The sequence below is a fragment of the Sorex araneus genome, chromosome 1 (assembly GCF_027595985.1).
Source record: "Sorex araneus isolate mSorAra2 chromosome 1, mSorAra2.pri, whole genome shotgun sequence".
In the NCBI taxonomy this organism is placed as follows: domain Eukaryota; kingdom Metazoa; phylum Chordata; class Mammalia; order Eulipotyphla; family Soricidae; genus Sorex; species Sorex araneus.
In genome coordinates this window covers 81,310,220-81,324,217 of record NC_073302.1, presented here as the reverse complement: position 1 = coordinate 81,324,217, position 13,998 = coordinate 81,310,220, and the positions used below count along the sequence as shown (strand labels likewise).

General features: G+C 45.1%; 1 protein-coding gene and 1 pseudogene across 2 annotated transcripts in view; one reads left to right on the top strand and one right to left on the bottom strand.

Moving 5' to 3' along the window:
* The window catches only part of UBQLN1 (ubiquilin 1), a 44,087-nt gene extending 33,402 nt beyond the window's left edge, over nt 1-10,685 (bottom strand). Inside the window, exon 1 of one of the 2 annotated variants that reach the window (XM_055135502.1) lies at nt 10,287-10,685. In XM_055135502.1, coding sequence (XP_054991477.1) covers nt 10,287-10,466 — 180 coding nt within the window. In that variant the 5' untranslated portion in view covers nt 10,467-10,685. The remainder of the gene's footprint in view (nt 1-10,286) is intronic. The other variant, XM_055135508.1, reaches the window with a different exon arrangement.
* A 2,273-nt stretch (nt 10,686-12,958) lies between these two features.
* LOC101553115 (E3 ubiquitin-protein ligase RNF5-like) lies at nt 12,959-13,529 on the top strand (annotated as a pseudogene).
* The last annotated feature ends 469 nt before the right edge of the window (nt 13,530-13,998 follow it).

Below are 13,998 nucleotides of genomic sequence, written 5' to 3'. Positions count from 1 at the left end.
GAAGGCTGCAACACAGCAAATAAGAATACAAAGATGGTCACCCAAGAATAACAGTCATCAGTGTGGCACTATCTGTGGATAAACACGTAAGAATTGATATCGATAACAATCATTCTCAAAACTTGGTAAATGATACTACATAATTCTGTTAAATGCTTAATAATTAATAACTGGAATCCCTTTTAAACAGAAGTTGTTCGGCACCTGACTGTTTACCAGTCTGTCAATTCGTGCCTTGACATGTCTCCTTCCTTTTCTCTAAATTAATTTTATTTTTAATCTGGGAGAAAGAGGCAAATAATCAAGAATTAGAAAATCCGATGCAACAGAATACTGACAAGAATCTGAAAGAAAAAGTTTAAACACTTTCTATTACATCCACTTCAGCTGCTCAGGGACCTTTCTGCTGAGCCAGGGATCAAATCCAGAGCCACATTCCAAATACATCCCCTTCTGGTGACTATTTTGGGGGAAAATACCAACAAAATTGAGGTAAAGGGAGAAACGGAGTGCTACCCTTTATATTAAGGGTATTTCTGGGGCTGGAGAAACTTCTGGGTCTGGCAGGGGGTAGGGCGTTTGACTTGCATGCAGTTGACCTACACTAGATTCCTGTCACTGTCATCCCGTTGCTCATCGATTTGCTCGAGCGGGCACCAGCAACGTCTCCATTGTGAGACTGGTTGTTACTGTCTTTGGCATATCAAATATGCCACGGGTAGCTTGCCAGGCTCTGCTGTGTGGGCAGAATGCCAGGCTCTCCGAGAGGGGCAGAGGAATCGAACCCGGGTCAGCCACATGCAAGGCAAACGCCCTACTGTTGTGCTATCACTCCAGCCCATGCTAAATTCCTAGCATCCTATATTGGTCCCCCAAGCACCTCCATGAGTAACTCCTGAGAGCAGAGACAAGTGTAAGCTCTGAGCATCAATGCTCAAATAGAAAAAAAAGAATGTTTCTGAGACATGCAAACCTGAAAACAAATTTTGAGTTTTGTTCCTTACTAGATGTTAGATGTGATCACCTGTCTCAGTCTCAGTTTCCTCACCAGTAAGCAGATACATTAATAAATTCTACTCTACAGGACTAATGGAAGATTTAAGAGAAGCTAGGAAAATGTCTGGGGCACAACACTCACACATGCAAAATTTAAATATTGCTAACCTAATTATGTGAGAGTAAGCTCTTTAAATCTAATTTTAAATTGGGTAAAAGAAACACTGTCATCCTAACTTTCTTTCAAAGAGCCAATCTCAGGGTCAGAGACAGTAAAGCAGGAATAGCTCTTACCTTGCAAGCAACCAACCCAGATGCAGCCCTACATATGGTCCCCAAATACTGCCAAAAGTAATCCCTGAGCAGAGCCAGGAGTAAACCAAGAGGACCACTATTACATGACCCAAAAGCCAAAAATCAAAAAACAGTCAATCTATGCTCCTCTATCTTACTTCTCCTTAGAAAGAGCATCCTACTCATTTCAGCCCAAGAGCTCAGTTTCTAACCCAATACTTCTAATAGCTTTGGGAAGAAATAAAAAATCCAAGTTTAGTAAATTATTCTATGCAAATTATCAGTCTCCAAATTTACTTTTGAATAACCTCAAAGTTAATTTTCTTGTTAAATTTTGCACATGTGAGACCTGGGTTCACTGACTGGCACAAGATGTAGTTTCATCCAATAGCAACAATGAAATATACTGCATTTATCTTACACAGAAATGTTTAGTATAAAAATTTTACAGTACCTACTCAACTAAGTGGTTAAAGGGCACTTCCCTATAAATGTGTAATTGGACAGTCATAATTATTACCCTTTATCAATAAAATGTACATGTTTAAGATTTCCACAACCAAATTCTAACAAAAAGCAAACTGAGTGACTCACTACTCACAAGCAAGGATACTCAAATTTCTTCCCACTACAAAATTTTAAATCTCTTATGCTGGCTAATAAAAGGTGGGGGGAGGAGAAGGGAAACATGACAAGCATATGTTCCAAATTAAGTATTTCAAAGCATATCTTCTAATGGAAGTCTACAACAAGTGAACAAAGAACCTTAGCAATTTTTTGGAGGGTGGCTACACCCACCTGCCCATGGGATCACTCCTCTTGGGGCTCAGGGGATCACATAGGGTGCCCGGGATCGAATCTGAGTCAGCCGTGTACAAGGCAAGCACCTTAACTGACTCTCCCCACATCAACATATTTTAAAAGCTGCCAGTGACATTCAAGGAGCAGCTTAACCAAATTTCAAATTCCAAAGTTCTTTCCAAAACACCGGCCACATTTTAACATACTTAGGACCTACTACATCAACACACTTTCTCCTTTTCTTAAATTATTAAAAAAAAAAAAACAGTCAAGACAAAAACTTTTCAGTAACAGTTCTACATGTGCCAATATGAAAGAATAAAAAAGACATAAGTGAAAAAGACAAAGTACAGGTAACAATCAACCTTTTTAAATGGGAAAAGAAAATTACAGGTAGGTAGTATAAAATAAACACTTTTCTTATTTAGGGACAATCACTAAAAAATAAAAAATTACTTATGAAAAGAAAGAGCTTTAAAGGCTAAAAAACTGAATGAAAACCATTGCACTGAGTCTAGAAATGTGCATAGCACCTACTGGCAAAATGGGTAGCATGTTGTATCAGCTACAATTTCTCAACCTATTTCCAATCCTTGCCTCCTAACCTAAGATTTCCTCTGAAGGCCTCCTTGCCCATATACTCATGCCATGGCTCCCTATTTACATGATGTTTCCACCTGTGGCCCCCTTGTAAAATCCTGGTGGAAAGTTGAGAAGCGCTATCTACAGCAGAATTTATGATTTTTCCGCTTGGAAACTCTACATACCTGAAAAAATACAACACAGAAATGTCTTGGATTCATTATGTATTTGATTTCCACCTACTGTTTGGTCTGTGAGCATTCAGAAACCTTTTACTGTTGCCAATTTCTATGCAATCCACTTTCAGGATGACGCCATATGGAGTCACAACGCACAGTTTAAGAAACTGAGATTGGGGCCGAAGAGATAGTACAACAGTAGGGCACTTGCCTTGCACTCAGCTAACCTGGGTTCCATCCCCGACATCCCACTTGTTCCCCTGAGCCCACCAGGAGTGATTCCTGAGCACAAAGTCAGGAGTAAACCCTAAGCACTGTGGGTATGGGGTGGCCTAAAAACAACCAAAAAATATTAGAAGCTAGGAACTACAGAACATTAAATTAGCACACACACTGCACATTACCTACCCACATGCAGAGAAATAAAAACAGAACTTACCTATAAGCGAAATTTCACCTGGTGATGACAATATTTAGCAAGTACAGGCACAATACCTTTACTTAAGTCATACCTATGTTAAATGCTAACTTAATATTTTCTGCATCAAACAACAGGTATTAATTCTAATCTCTAAAATCCCAATTCCAATCTAATGTCAAATTTCCCCTTTGGTTTTGCAATCGTAATTAAGTTAGTAGAGACTTACACCAGCTTTATGCTCAGGGATCACTCCTGGCAAGGCTGAGGGACTGCACCTGAGTGGGCACCATCTGAAGCAGAGGTTCAGAGTAGCGGGGGGGGGGGGGGGGGCACTGGATATAACACCAAAACAAAGAAGGTTAAAGGCTCAATTTTTATAACAATTAAGATGGGGACTATGGACATGACTCAATAGTCAAGAATATGCCTTGCACATGAGACCCTAAATCAAATCCCTGTAAAATACACACACACGCGGTTAAAATGATAAAATTTCACATTATGTGTATTTTACCACAATAAAGTCTAGCCACTATTTATAAGTGACTAAACTTAAATTTTATGCATGTGCTCTCCATTATATTTCAACTGGACAGCACTTTCAGTTAAATCATGGTAGAAAATTCTAGTGAGATGGATTCTGATGAATGCATTATAAAATTTAGAACAATAAACCTTAGTGCCCTAACTTGCAGCAAATTTTCTACTGGCTGTAAGTATTTCCTTTATAAAAAATGTAATTTCTCAACCTATTTCCAATCCTTGCCTCCTAACCTAAGATTTCCTCCAAAGGCCTCCCTGCCCTAACAGTTTGTCCCATATACTTATGCCATGACTCCCTATTTACATGATGTTTCCACCTGTGGCCCCCTTGTAAAATCCTGGTGGAAAGTTGAGAAACGCTATCTACAGCAGAACTTCTTATAATTTTTCCACTTGGAAATTTTTTTGGTTTTCGGCCATACCCAGCAATGCTCAGGGAAGGGTTACTCTTGTCTCTGTGCTCAGGGATCACTCCTGGCAGTTTTCAGGGGACCATATATGGTGTAGGGGATCAAACCTAGGTCAGGTGAAAGTGTCTTACCTGCCATATTCATATTTTTTTCCTCTCCCCCCCCCACAGTTACTATTTTCAATTCTGCAGACCATATGGGATATTCTGAATACTCAATGAATGGACACAATAGATCTGACCCACTGCAGTTTGCTGATCCCTACAAGACATCATAAATCATACCTGTTCTTACATTTTCAAAAATATTTGAAAACCAGTTTAATATGGGAACTTGAGACATGATACAGTTATAGTACTTTTACCATGGAAATCAGAAAACCTAAGTGCTTGTTTTCCTAAAGTGCTAATTGATAAACGTTTTACCAGCCACAGACTCTTAAGTAAAAAAATTAACTTTCCAGCAAAACATTTCAAAGCCATCAGTAGCAAGCCTTATTTGAGAACATGGCTATGCATCCCAATCATTTTCCGCACTGATTCACATGGAAGTCTCCAGTGGTCCAGAGAACCAGCTCAAGGGGCAGAGCACATGTTTGCAGCACGCTTGGGTCTTTCCCAGCACCACAGTTCTTGGAATACAGCCCAGAGGACGACTGAGCAGAGCACTAAAAGCAGATACAGGACTGCCAGATGTGGCTGAGAAACAAAAAAAATAAAGTGACACACAGAAAGCTGTTTTAGAAGAATTTCACTCCAGGTAACAGAATCCTCAAGTAGTAAGAAATGTGCTTGAGGGCAAGAGCAATAAAGAGTACAGCAGCTAGAGTGCTTGATCCCTGGGATACCATATGGTCCCCTGAGCACCTCCAGGCGTGATTCAGTGCAGAGCTAGGAATAACCCCTGAGCATCCTCCAGGTGTGGCCCAAAAACAAACCACCAAAAAAAAAAAAAAAGAACCAGTTTGGCTTTCAGGAGGGCAAGAAGCCATGAAATTATATATATACTGTACTAGACATAGACAAAATTGTATTAGTTATTATTAAATATGCAACTATAAGTCTTGAATTTACTGAGCCCATAATCAAATCATCACATAAATGTAATTTTGTGGTAAATATGGACCATAACACGATATTGTGAGAAAATAATATTCCAATCTGAACTAGACAGTCAGCAACACTTCATTAAGAAACTGACCCATGCATGAAAATTTAGGGGCTGAGTGAAAATAAAAAGAAAATTTAGGGGCTGAGTAGAAATAAGCAAAAAGAAGGAAGCATTCCAGAAAGCAAGAACCAAACATACTACAGTCCTAAGGCAGCTCAAACAGTTTGAGAAGTCAACACAAAAGGGGCAAGTGACTGGAGAGAAAAGGTAGATGGAGAAGTAGGCAAAAATCACATTACACATGATCATAAGGCCATGTTATACAGTGACAATGGGAACCATCAGTTTAGTGCAGCAGGTAAATGTCTGATTATTATTTTCAGAAGCTGTTTTAAGAAATGAATAAGACAGTGAGGAGACTAGGTATTCATGTTTTGATATCCCACAATGATACGTTCTGAAAAGGTACTTTTTGTAAAGACATACATTGTTTTAGACTTACAAGTGAAAACCACAAACAGCATCTTAGAATTACGATGTAAAAGTTTTGATCTCATGGTTCATCTAAAAAGGTCCTGTGGATCCTCTGATCATAGTAAGTACTACTGGACTCAGAGTCTAGTACTCACAATGAGGTACCACTTCACAGCTAGGAAGATAGCTATATCTGAAGACAATCCAAGTGCCAGAGAGAACATGAGTAACTGGAATCCTCACGCATTGGTAATAGGAATATGAAATGGTACAACCACTTTGGAATATAGTTTTGCAATTCCTCAAGAAGTTAGAACACAGAGCTACTACATGATGCAGTTAAGTTCACCAAAGAAAAATAAAAACATGTGTCCACACACTCATCAGTATTTACAGCCTCTACTCAGAATCATTTTTAAAAAATAGAAACCCAAATACCAATCAAGTAGTATAGAAAATGTATTACTTATGCACACGTCATAATATTCAGCAAAAGACATACTAATAAAACCTGTAACATCAAAGAACCTAGGTAACATGCTAAACCAAAGAAGTCAGTAATAAGCTTTTAAAATCTGGTGTGCACTTACAGCACAGTTCAAATCAATCCAACCACATATTAAGTGTTCAACAGCCTGATGTGGTTTTAACAGCCAGAAGCAGACAGTGCAGCTCCAGATCCATACTATCATGTATAATGTTAAATGTCTGTGAAAACGACATTGAAGAACTGCAACTTCACTTGTCAAAGAAAGGCTCATTGTATTCAGTTAACTTGTATTATGTTTAACAATGAAATATTTCCCAAACACTTCAAGTGATAAAACTAGATCATACACTGCCTGAATAATTGTATTTCAAAATTTTAAACTGTAATCTGGCAGTCGAAGTACTGGTGCCAATCTACAGGAAAAGTTATTTATTGCTGCAGGTGTTGAATCACTGATCTGGAGAAGGCTTCTTTATCCACTTGCAACCCCCTTCACCTAAAAAATGTTTACACACTCAAGTATTGTATATAAAATAGATACATCAAACATTTACTGAAAATCAAATTTATTTTAACGAGGTAAGAAAAAAAACCTTGAAACAACACAGTGAAGTTTCTGTTCTAATAAAAAATTTAAAGATTACTCAGAATTTAAGATTATTCAACTGATCCTAAGCTCTCCACGAAAAATAAATTTCACTAACTTAAAAAGAGAAACCTTTACTGTCAATCTGAAAAAGGTAATATATGTGAAATAGCAATACAGCGATTTAAGGTCAGAAAGGAAATAGAGTGGGATTAGGAAAAAATGACCTTAAAGAAACTGCCTGTATGGAATGGCATGAAAATAGGCTCAGGACATTCAGAAAATAATCTTGAACATCCTACTCTTTTCCACCTCCTTCCTCTTACTCAATACAGTGTTCACCCACCCCCCCATAGTTAAGAAAGCATAAATGGAGATGGTTTTTTATCATTCAGGCATGCTCCCTGAAGACACCCCATGCCCCAGCCTCCCTTGTCCTCATCTCATCTGGGGGCGCTCAGCTTTCAATCTAGACTGCCTCAAGGAGGAAAATAACCTGAGGGCCTGGAATAATACCAATCATTCTGAAGTATCTTGTTTATTGCTTATTGGTTATTTACAGTTAAACAGTAACCAAAGGGAAAACAGGAAACTGATCACCATATAACTTTTACAACTGGCCCAGGAACTTACCCAACTAACCCAGTGGGTTTCATCCAATTATTATTCAAATAGATATTTCCATATAATTTATTGCACAAAAATACTTGGAATTTTAAATTGTAGATAAAAGTTGAACTTTAATATTATTCTGTAGGTCTTATACAACCTAACCTCAATTTTTGTTTTTGGGCCACACCAAGGAATGCTCAGGGGTTACTCCTGCCTCTGTACTCGGAAATAACTCCTAGCAAGCTCCGGGGACCACATGGGATGCCAGAGATTGAATGCACGTAGGTTTCGAGCAAGTTAAGCACCCTACCCACTGTACAGGCCTCAATTTCTTAACTTTTTTGATGACTACCAAAGTCACCAAATATCTGATAATTTTAATCTGCAACAAATTCAAGTTACAAAATGACATATCTTTTGTGTTTCAAACAAAATCTTATAGGTAGATCACCTGAAAACTGTTTTTCTGATTCTTATATTTTTCCATAATTTAGTGCGCTTGTGTGTGGTGTGCTGATGCGCTATCACTGAGCCACATGTCAGGCCAGTAACTACTCTAATTTTACTTTGATTACACAAGTCTAGGAAGTCTTCACAGATTTAAAACTAGCACAAACAATAAACTAGCTGATATTAATTCAGCATCAAAAACACATATCACCATAATCTCCAAAGTGAAATTTCTAAGTATAATATACTGGCTTTGGCAGAAGATACACAGCAAGGGGTTAAGATACAAGTGCTTGCAGGCAGCCAATACCAGCACCTCATATGGTCCCCGTGAGACTGCCAGGAGTGAACCCTGAGCACCAGGAGGTGTGACATATTCCTCGGCCCCCAAATATTTAAAATACTGGATGTATTCTAACATTGTACAATAAAATGCTGAAAGCAGAATGGAGGAGACCTGAATTCGGAATTCCGGAGGGAAGACACAAGATCTTCAAAAGCCACAATGGCTACAGGACCAAAGAATAGCTAAAACGAAAGACTGACACTATGAAATAAATGTTAGTAGCAAAGTAGAGAAACAGGAGCTCTCATACACTGGCCATTAATGTCACTATAAAATGATGAAATCACTTTTTAAAACGTTTCTTATGAAACTAAATTTACTAACACTATGAAACCTAGCCATTCCACTTTTAAGTATTTACCATGAAAGATTAAAGTTCAACAAAAAGATTAAAGTTCAACAAAAATTTAATAGCTGTATAAGAATATGCATTAGTCACTAAACAGCAACAGCCCAGAGATCACCCTAACAGGAAAATAAATCATAGCACATTTATACTCTGTAAAATTGCTATAATTAAGGAACTACTGATATATTAAGTCTCAGAAAAAAATTTTATGGGCGGAAGTACATCACCCACATACTATGAAACCCCACTTTGTGAAGTTCCAGAACAGGTAAAATTATTAATGCCCAGAGAAGTTGTGGGAGTCGAGGATGACTGAGCCAACTGGAAAAAGGGCAGAGAACCAGTCAAGTTCACAGTTCTGCCCGTTAGATAAGGCTTCACATTTCAATCTTGCCTTTAAAAATCCGAACTCGGGAAACGACGCGCACAGCTTCGGCCTGTGCCCCGTGGGTAACAGGACTGGGCCTAGGAGCTACGCCGACGGGTGTGGGCCTTGTGGGCCGGGGGAAGCTCAGGCGGGGCCTGCAGCGGCCCTGAGCAAGCCAAGCGTGACAACTGGACCAAAAAAAAAAAAAAAAGCCACGTATTTAGATCCAAAACACAAAATGGTTAAATGACTTAGTTATGACAGTAAATGCAGCAAAATGCTGAAAATTATGTGATGGACATATGGTTTCGGGTAAACATGAAATTTAGAGATTTTTTAAAGGAGAATTAACACACGCGCACAAAACCACTCAGGAAGCAGGTGGTGGTGAGTTTCAGTTAATGCTGCAGAACATTTTACAGAACATTTCTTCTGTAACCATATACCTGAATATTACTGAGCCATCATTTTTGGGGGGGGAGGTACGCAGATTTCAAGAACTGATTCCTCAAAACCCGTTCTCAATACCTGACACTTCCCGAGATCGATGAAAAATACTGCCCTCCCCTCAATAAAAAAAAAAAAAACTGAATTCACCGAATCTCCACAATATATAAAAAAAAAAAGCCTGAATTCATTGAGTCTCCCAATTAACTGCAAAATTCAAACTCCGGACGAGATTGCAACTATTCGGCATTTCCCATGAACTAAAATTCTGCTCTCTTTTATCCGATGGCAGTGACTAACGTCGGAATCACGTATCTCCAATCGGACGGCACTGTCGTCTTGGGACGCCGAGGAGCACTGCGCGGGGGAGGGGCGGCGGCGAGTCGCCACTGCGTCCCGGCCCTCTGCCCGTACTACCAAGTTGGGGCCGCAAACCACCTCGACTGCAGGCTGCACGCCCCGCGTCAGGAGCGGCCAGGCGCCAGGCTCCGCGGCCGCGCACCTGCCCCTCGGCCCCAGACCGGCCCGAGGCCGCGGGCGGAGAAACAATGCGCCCCCGGGCCCCGCTTTGTTCCCGGCTCCCGAGACGGACCCCGCCGGGCTGGGCCCAGAGCCCCGGGCGGCCCGGCCCGCGCCGCCAGGCCCGCTCGGCTCCTTTGTGCGAGCGGGGCCGCTGGGGGCGGGGGGCGGGCTCGTCGGTGGGTCCGAGGAGACGGAGCGGGGCCGCGGCCGCAGCGAGGACGCCGCCGAGGCCTCCCGAACCGTCCCCGGGCCGGCGCCACCCCCCCCCCCCCCACGGCCGCGCCGCGCCGCGCCCCGGCCGCCTCACCTGCTGGACCGAGCTGTTCTCGGGCACGGCGAACTCCTCCTTCTCCTTGGGGGTCTTCACGGTGACTTTCATGATCTTGGGCTCCGCCGGGGCGGCGGCCGCGGGGGCGGGCGGCCCGTCGGCCGCGGCGGCGCCGTCCTGCGAGCTCGGAGGGCCGCCGCTCTCGCCGCTCTCGGCCATGGCGGCGCTGACTCAGTCGCGCAGGAGGGAACGGGGCGAGGGGTCGCGCCGGAGCCGACCGGCCCGGGCCGGGGAGGAGGGCGCAGCGCCGCCTCAAGGGCCACCGGCGAGGCGCCGCCGCGGCGTCCGAGGTCCGCGGGGCTCGCGAGCGCTCGGGACCGCGCCGAGCCGAGACGCCGCCGGGTCGCCGCGACAGCCGCAGCCGCTTCCTCCTTCCCGCCCCTCCCCCCGCGCCGTCCGCCGGCGCCGCGCAGGGCACGCCGGGAAACGCCGCCGCAGCCGCGCCGAGTCATGCCCGGCCGGCGCGGGAGCCAGCCCCGGCCGTGCTGCCGTCCCTCGCCTGCGCCATCGCTTCAGGGCCAGGCGCGTCCCGTCCGAAGGGCCCAGCGCAAAGCCAGAACGGGTCTTTCAGTTCATTTCTGGTCGCTAAAACCAAACAAAGGAAAGCCAACAGCGGGTTCCAGGCGGCATTGTCCAGGCGCGCCGGGATGACGTCACGGCCAGCGAAGTTACTAGAAAGGGTGCTCGCCAGTGGCCGCCGCGGCCGCGTGTGCGCCTGCGCGCCGCGGTTCCGGGCGCCTGGCCCCGCCCTCTGGGGCCCTCCTCGGACCCGGTGCGCCGCTGCTTCGTCGCTGTCGTCGTTCAGTACGCGCGGTGCAAATTGTTGGCCTGACGCGGCGTAGCGGCGGGGACTCTGGTTCTCGCCGTGACTTAGTGCGGGCCCGCCGGGGACACTAGACCGCCTGATTTTCCTGCCCTGGGTCCGGCAGGAAAGACTGTTTGGATAACGACAGGGAAGTGGCCCGGGCCACCGCGCAGTGCCACCGGAGTCTCGGGTCCGCGGGTGCGGTCGCCGCCAGGCCGCCCGAGGCCCGCGCAGTTGCGGGGCACGCCGCCCCAGGGTGCAGGGGCGAGGCCGGCGGCCGGGTTCCCGTCCCCGCGCGCCGCTGGCGCTGTAGGCCCACAGCCCAGAGCTGCGCGGTTGTCCTGGCGCCCTCCCAGTCTGACGCGTCATTGTTTGCCGTCAAAGATGATCGATCTCTCAGGACTACACACAGCCTGCCGCTGTAACTCGCCTTTTTTGCTGCTGTAAAGCCTGACAGCTGTAGGACATGGGGAAATGCAGGCCGCGCTGCTCTGTGCCTTACTGTGCGGACTACTTTTCTGCAGAGCCTCTGGAATGGAATAGTTCCTGGCAGTGACAAATGCACCGTTGCCGCCCCGGGGTGCGGGGCTCCAGGCGTGTGGTGTTCTGCAGCTGCAAGGGGCTATTTTCAAGGGGGACTAGTTAGTTGTGTCTAGTAGTGATGCAATCACTACTTGGAGGAAGTTCCACCGTGGGGCAACCAAGCATGTATTTCTAATCCTACACTTAATACTTGTCTATACTAATTTTTTTAGGTTCAGATCTTTATTACTTTTATTATGAACTGTTTTAAAGGTAAAACAACCCCCCAAAGTTGATTGTTTTAATTTAATCTATCGAAAGGCATAAATATTAGTACTGCCATCATTTTCTCACCCATTCTGAATTTGCCCACGCTTCCATTTTTGCCAAATTAATTGTAAGATGCTAAATGATGCTAGTTCTTTTAATATCCACTTTTTTCTCCCAAGCTGGCCTTTTAATTTGTTTATTGAATCACCGTGAGAGCAGTTACAAAGCTTTTGTGTTTTGAGTCTCAGTCATGCAAGGATCAAACACTCATCCCTTCACCAGTGCATATTTTCCACCACCAAAAACCCCAGTATATCCCCCATCCCACCCTTACCCCTGCCTCTGTGGCAGATACTTTGCACATTACTCTCTCTCTACTTTGATCATATTCAATATTTAGACACCAGTCCCACCATTATTATTTGGAATTTTCCAGTAATCAGACCTGCCAAAAAGGCAACATTAGACAAATTGTTTTCTGTTGCTGGTTATGAATAGCATATGATGTTACGTGGCCTTTGAAATTCTAAAATTTTAATAATTAGGTCTGGAGAGATTTCTGTCTCGGAACCTCTGGGTTCTGAGACTCATTTGTGTGTCTCTGGGATCATGGTCCTTAAGGAGCTTAATAGTGGGGAGTAGAGGGGAGGCAATCGTGGGTAGAAACACAGGGTCCCCTGGGGGTGGGGGAGGAGAAGGACCAGCTCTTCCCCTATCCTGTGAGGCCTGGCATGTGCCATCACTGCTAGCCGTACCTGGATTTTCCAATGAATTCTGGAAGATCGCAGCCACCGGGATCCCTAGGGAATAGGCGGAGGTACAGCACCCGCTCCCATCTGGGGTAGCCCAGTGAAGGTGGCCTAATGCCAAGTCCAGAGATGTTTCTGCCAAGAGTCGCTCAGTTCCGAGATTTGTTTGTGTGTCTCTCCGTCTATACTAATTTCTTGAAAACAATGTATATGCCACAATTTTTGATGTCATATAATTTGTTGGTAAGGATAGGCAGTGTAGTTCCCCATTGCAGCAATGTTTTAGAAATAATCCTTTTGTGTGTATGTGTGGGGGGACTGAGGGGTTCACGGGGGGAGGGGGGAAGGGGGGCCAAAACCGGAGCTACCATGACAGCGCCGAGGCAGAGGACGGAGGCCCCGAGGGGCTAAATCGCGAGCAGGGCGGGGCGGGCGCGACCTTCGAATGTAATATATGTCTGGAGATTGCTCGGGAAGCGGTGGTCAGTGTGTGTGGCCACTTGTACTGTTGGCCCTGTCTTCATCAGTGGTTGGAGACACGGCCTGACAGGCAAGCGTGCCCAGTGTGTAAAGCTGGGATGGGCGTGGGAGTCAGAAGCCCCGGGATCCCAGATGGAAAACTCCACCCTGCCCCCAGGGCCAGCGCCCAGCTCCAGAGAGCAGAGGGGGATTCCAGCCTTTGGTGATATCGGCGGCTTTCACTTCTCATTTGGTATTGGTGCTTTTCCCTTTGCTTTTTTCACCACTGTCTTCAACACCCATGAGCTATTCCGTCGGGGTACAAGTGTGGATCTACGACAGGGTCACCCGGCCTCCAGCTGGCAGGACTCCCTGTTCCTCGCAGTCTTCTTCTTTTTCTGGCTGCTAAGATTTTGAGCCGTGTCTGCTTCCGACCCACCTCCAGCCAGAGAAAAATCAGTATTGGGGGTCCTTGCCGACCCACCCTTCTCCCCCGGACCCTCCTGAGTCCTACTGGCTAAGGCCACTCTCCAGGAACGTGTGACAGCTGAACCTTGGATGGGAGGCCCTTCCGCTCGGAACTGCTTTCTCAGTAGCAGCACACTCGCCGCTGTGGGAGAGGATGGGCCAGAACGGCTGTATCTCCCCCTTTCTGATCCCTTGTCTTCCCCCACATTTCTTCCGCTGATGTTGAAAGGTGGGCAAGGCTCCCTGACTCTCCCCCACTGTCCCCTTCATTGATTTAATTTAATTTGCCTCTCCCCAGTGTCTAGTATGGGTTCTGACTCTCACGGGCTTCCTTCCCTAACTACTCCTTGATTCCATGTTCAATTAACGAGGTGAGCTGTATTGATGGGTACCCTCAAAAAAAAAAAAAAAGAAAGAA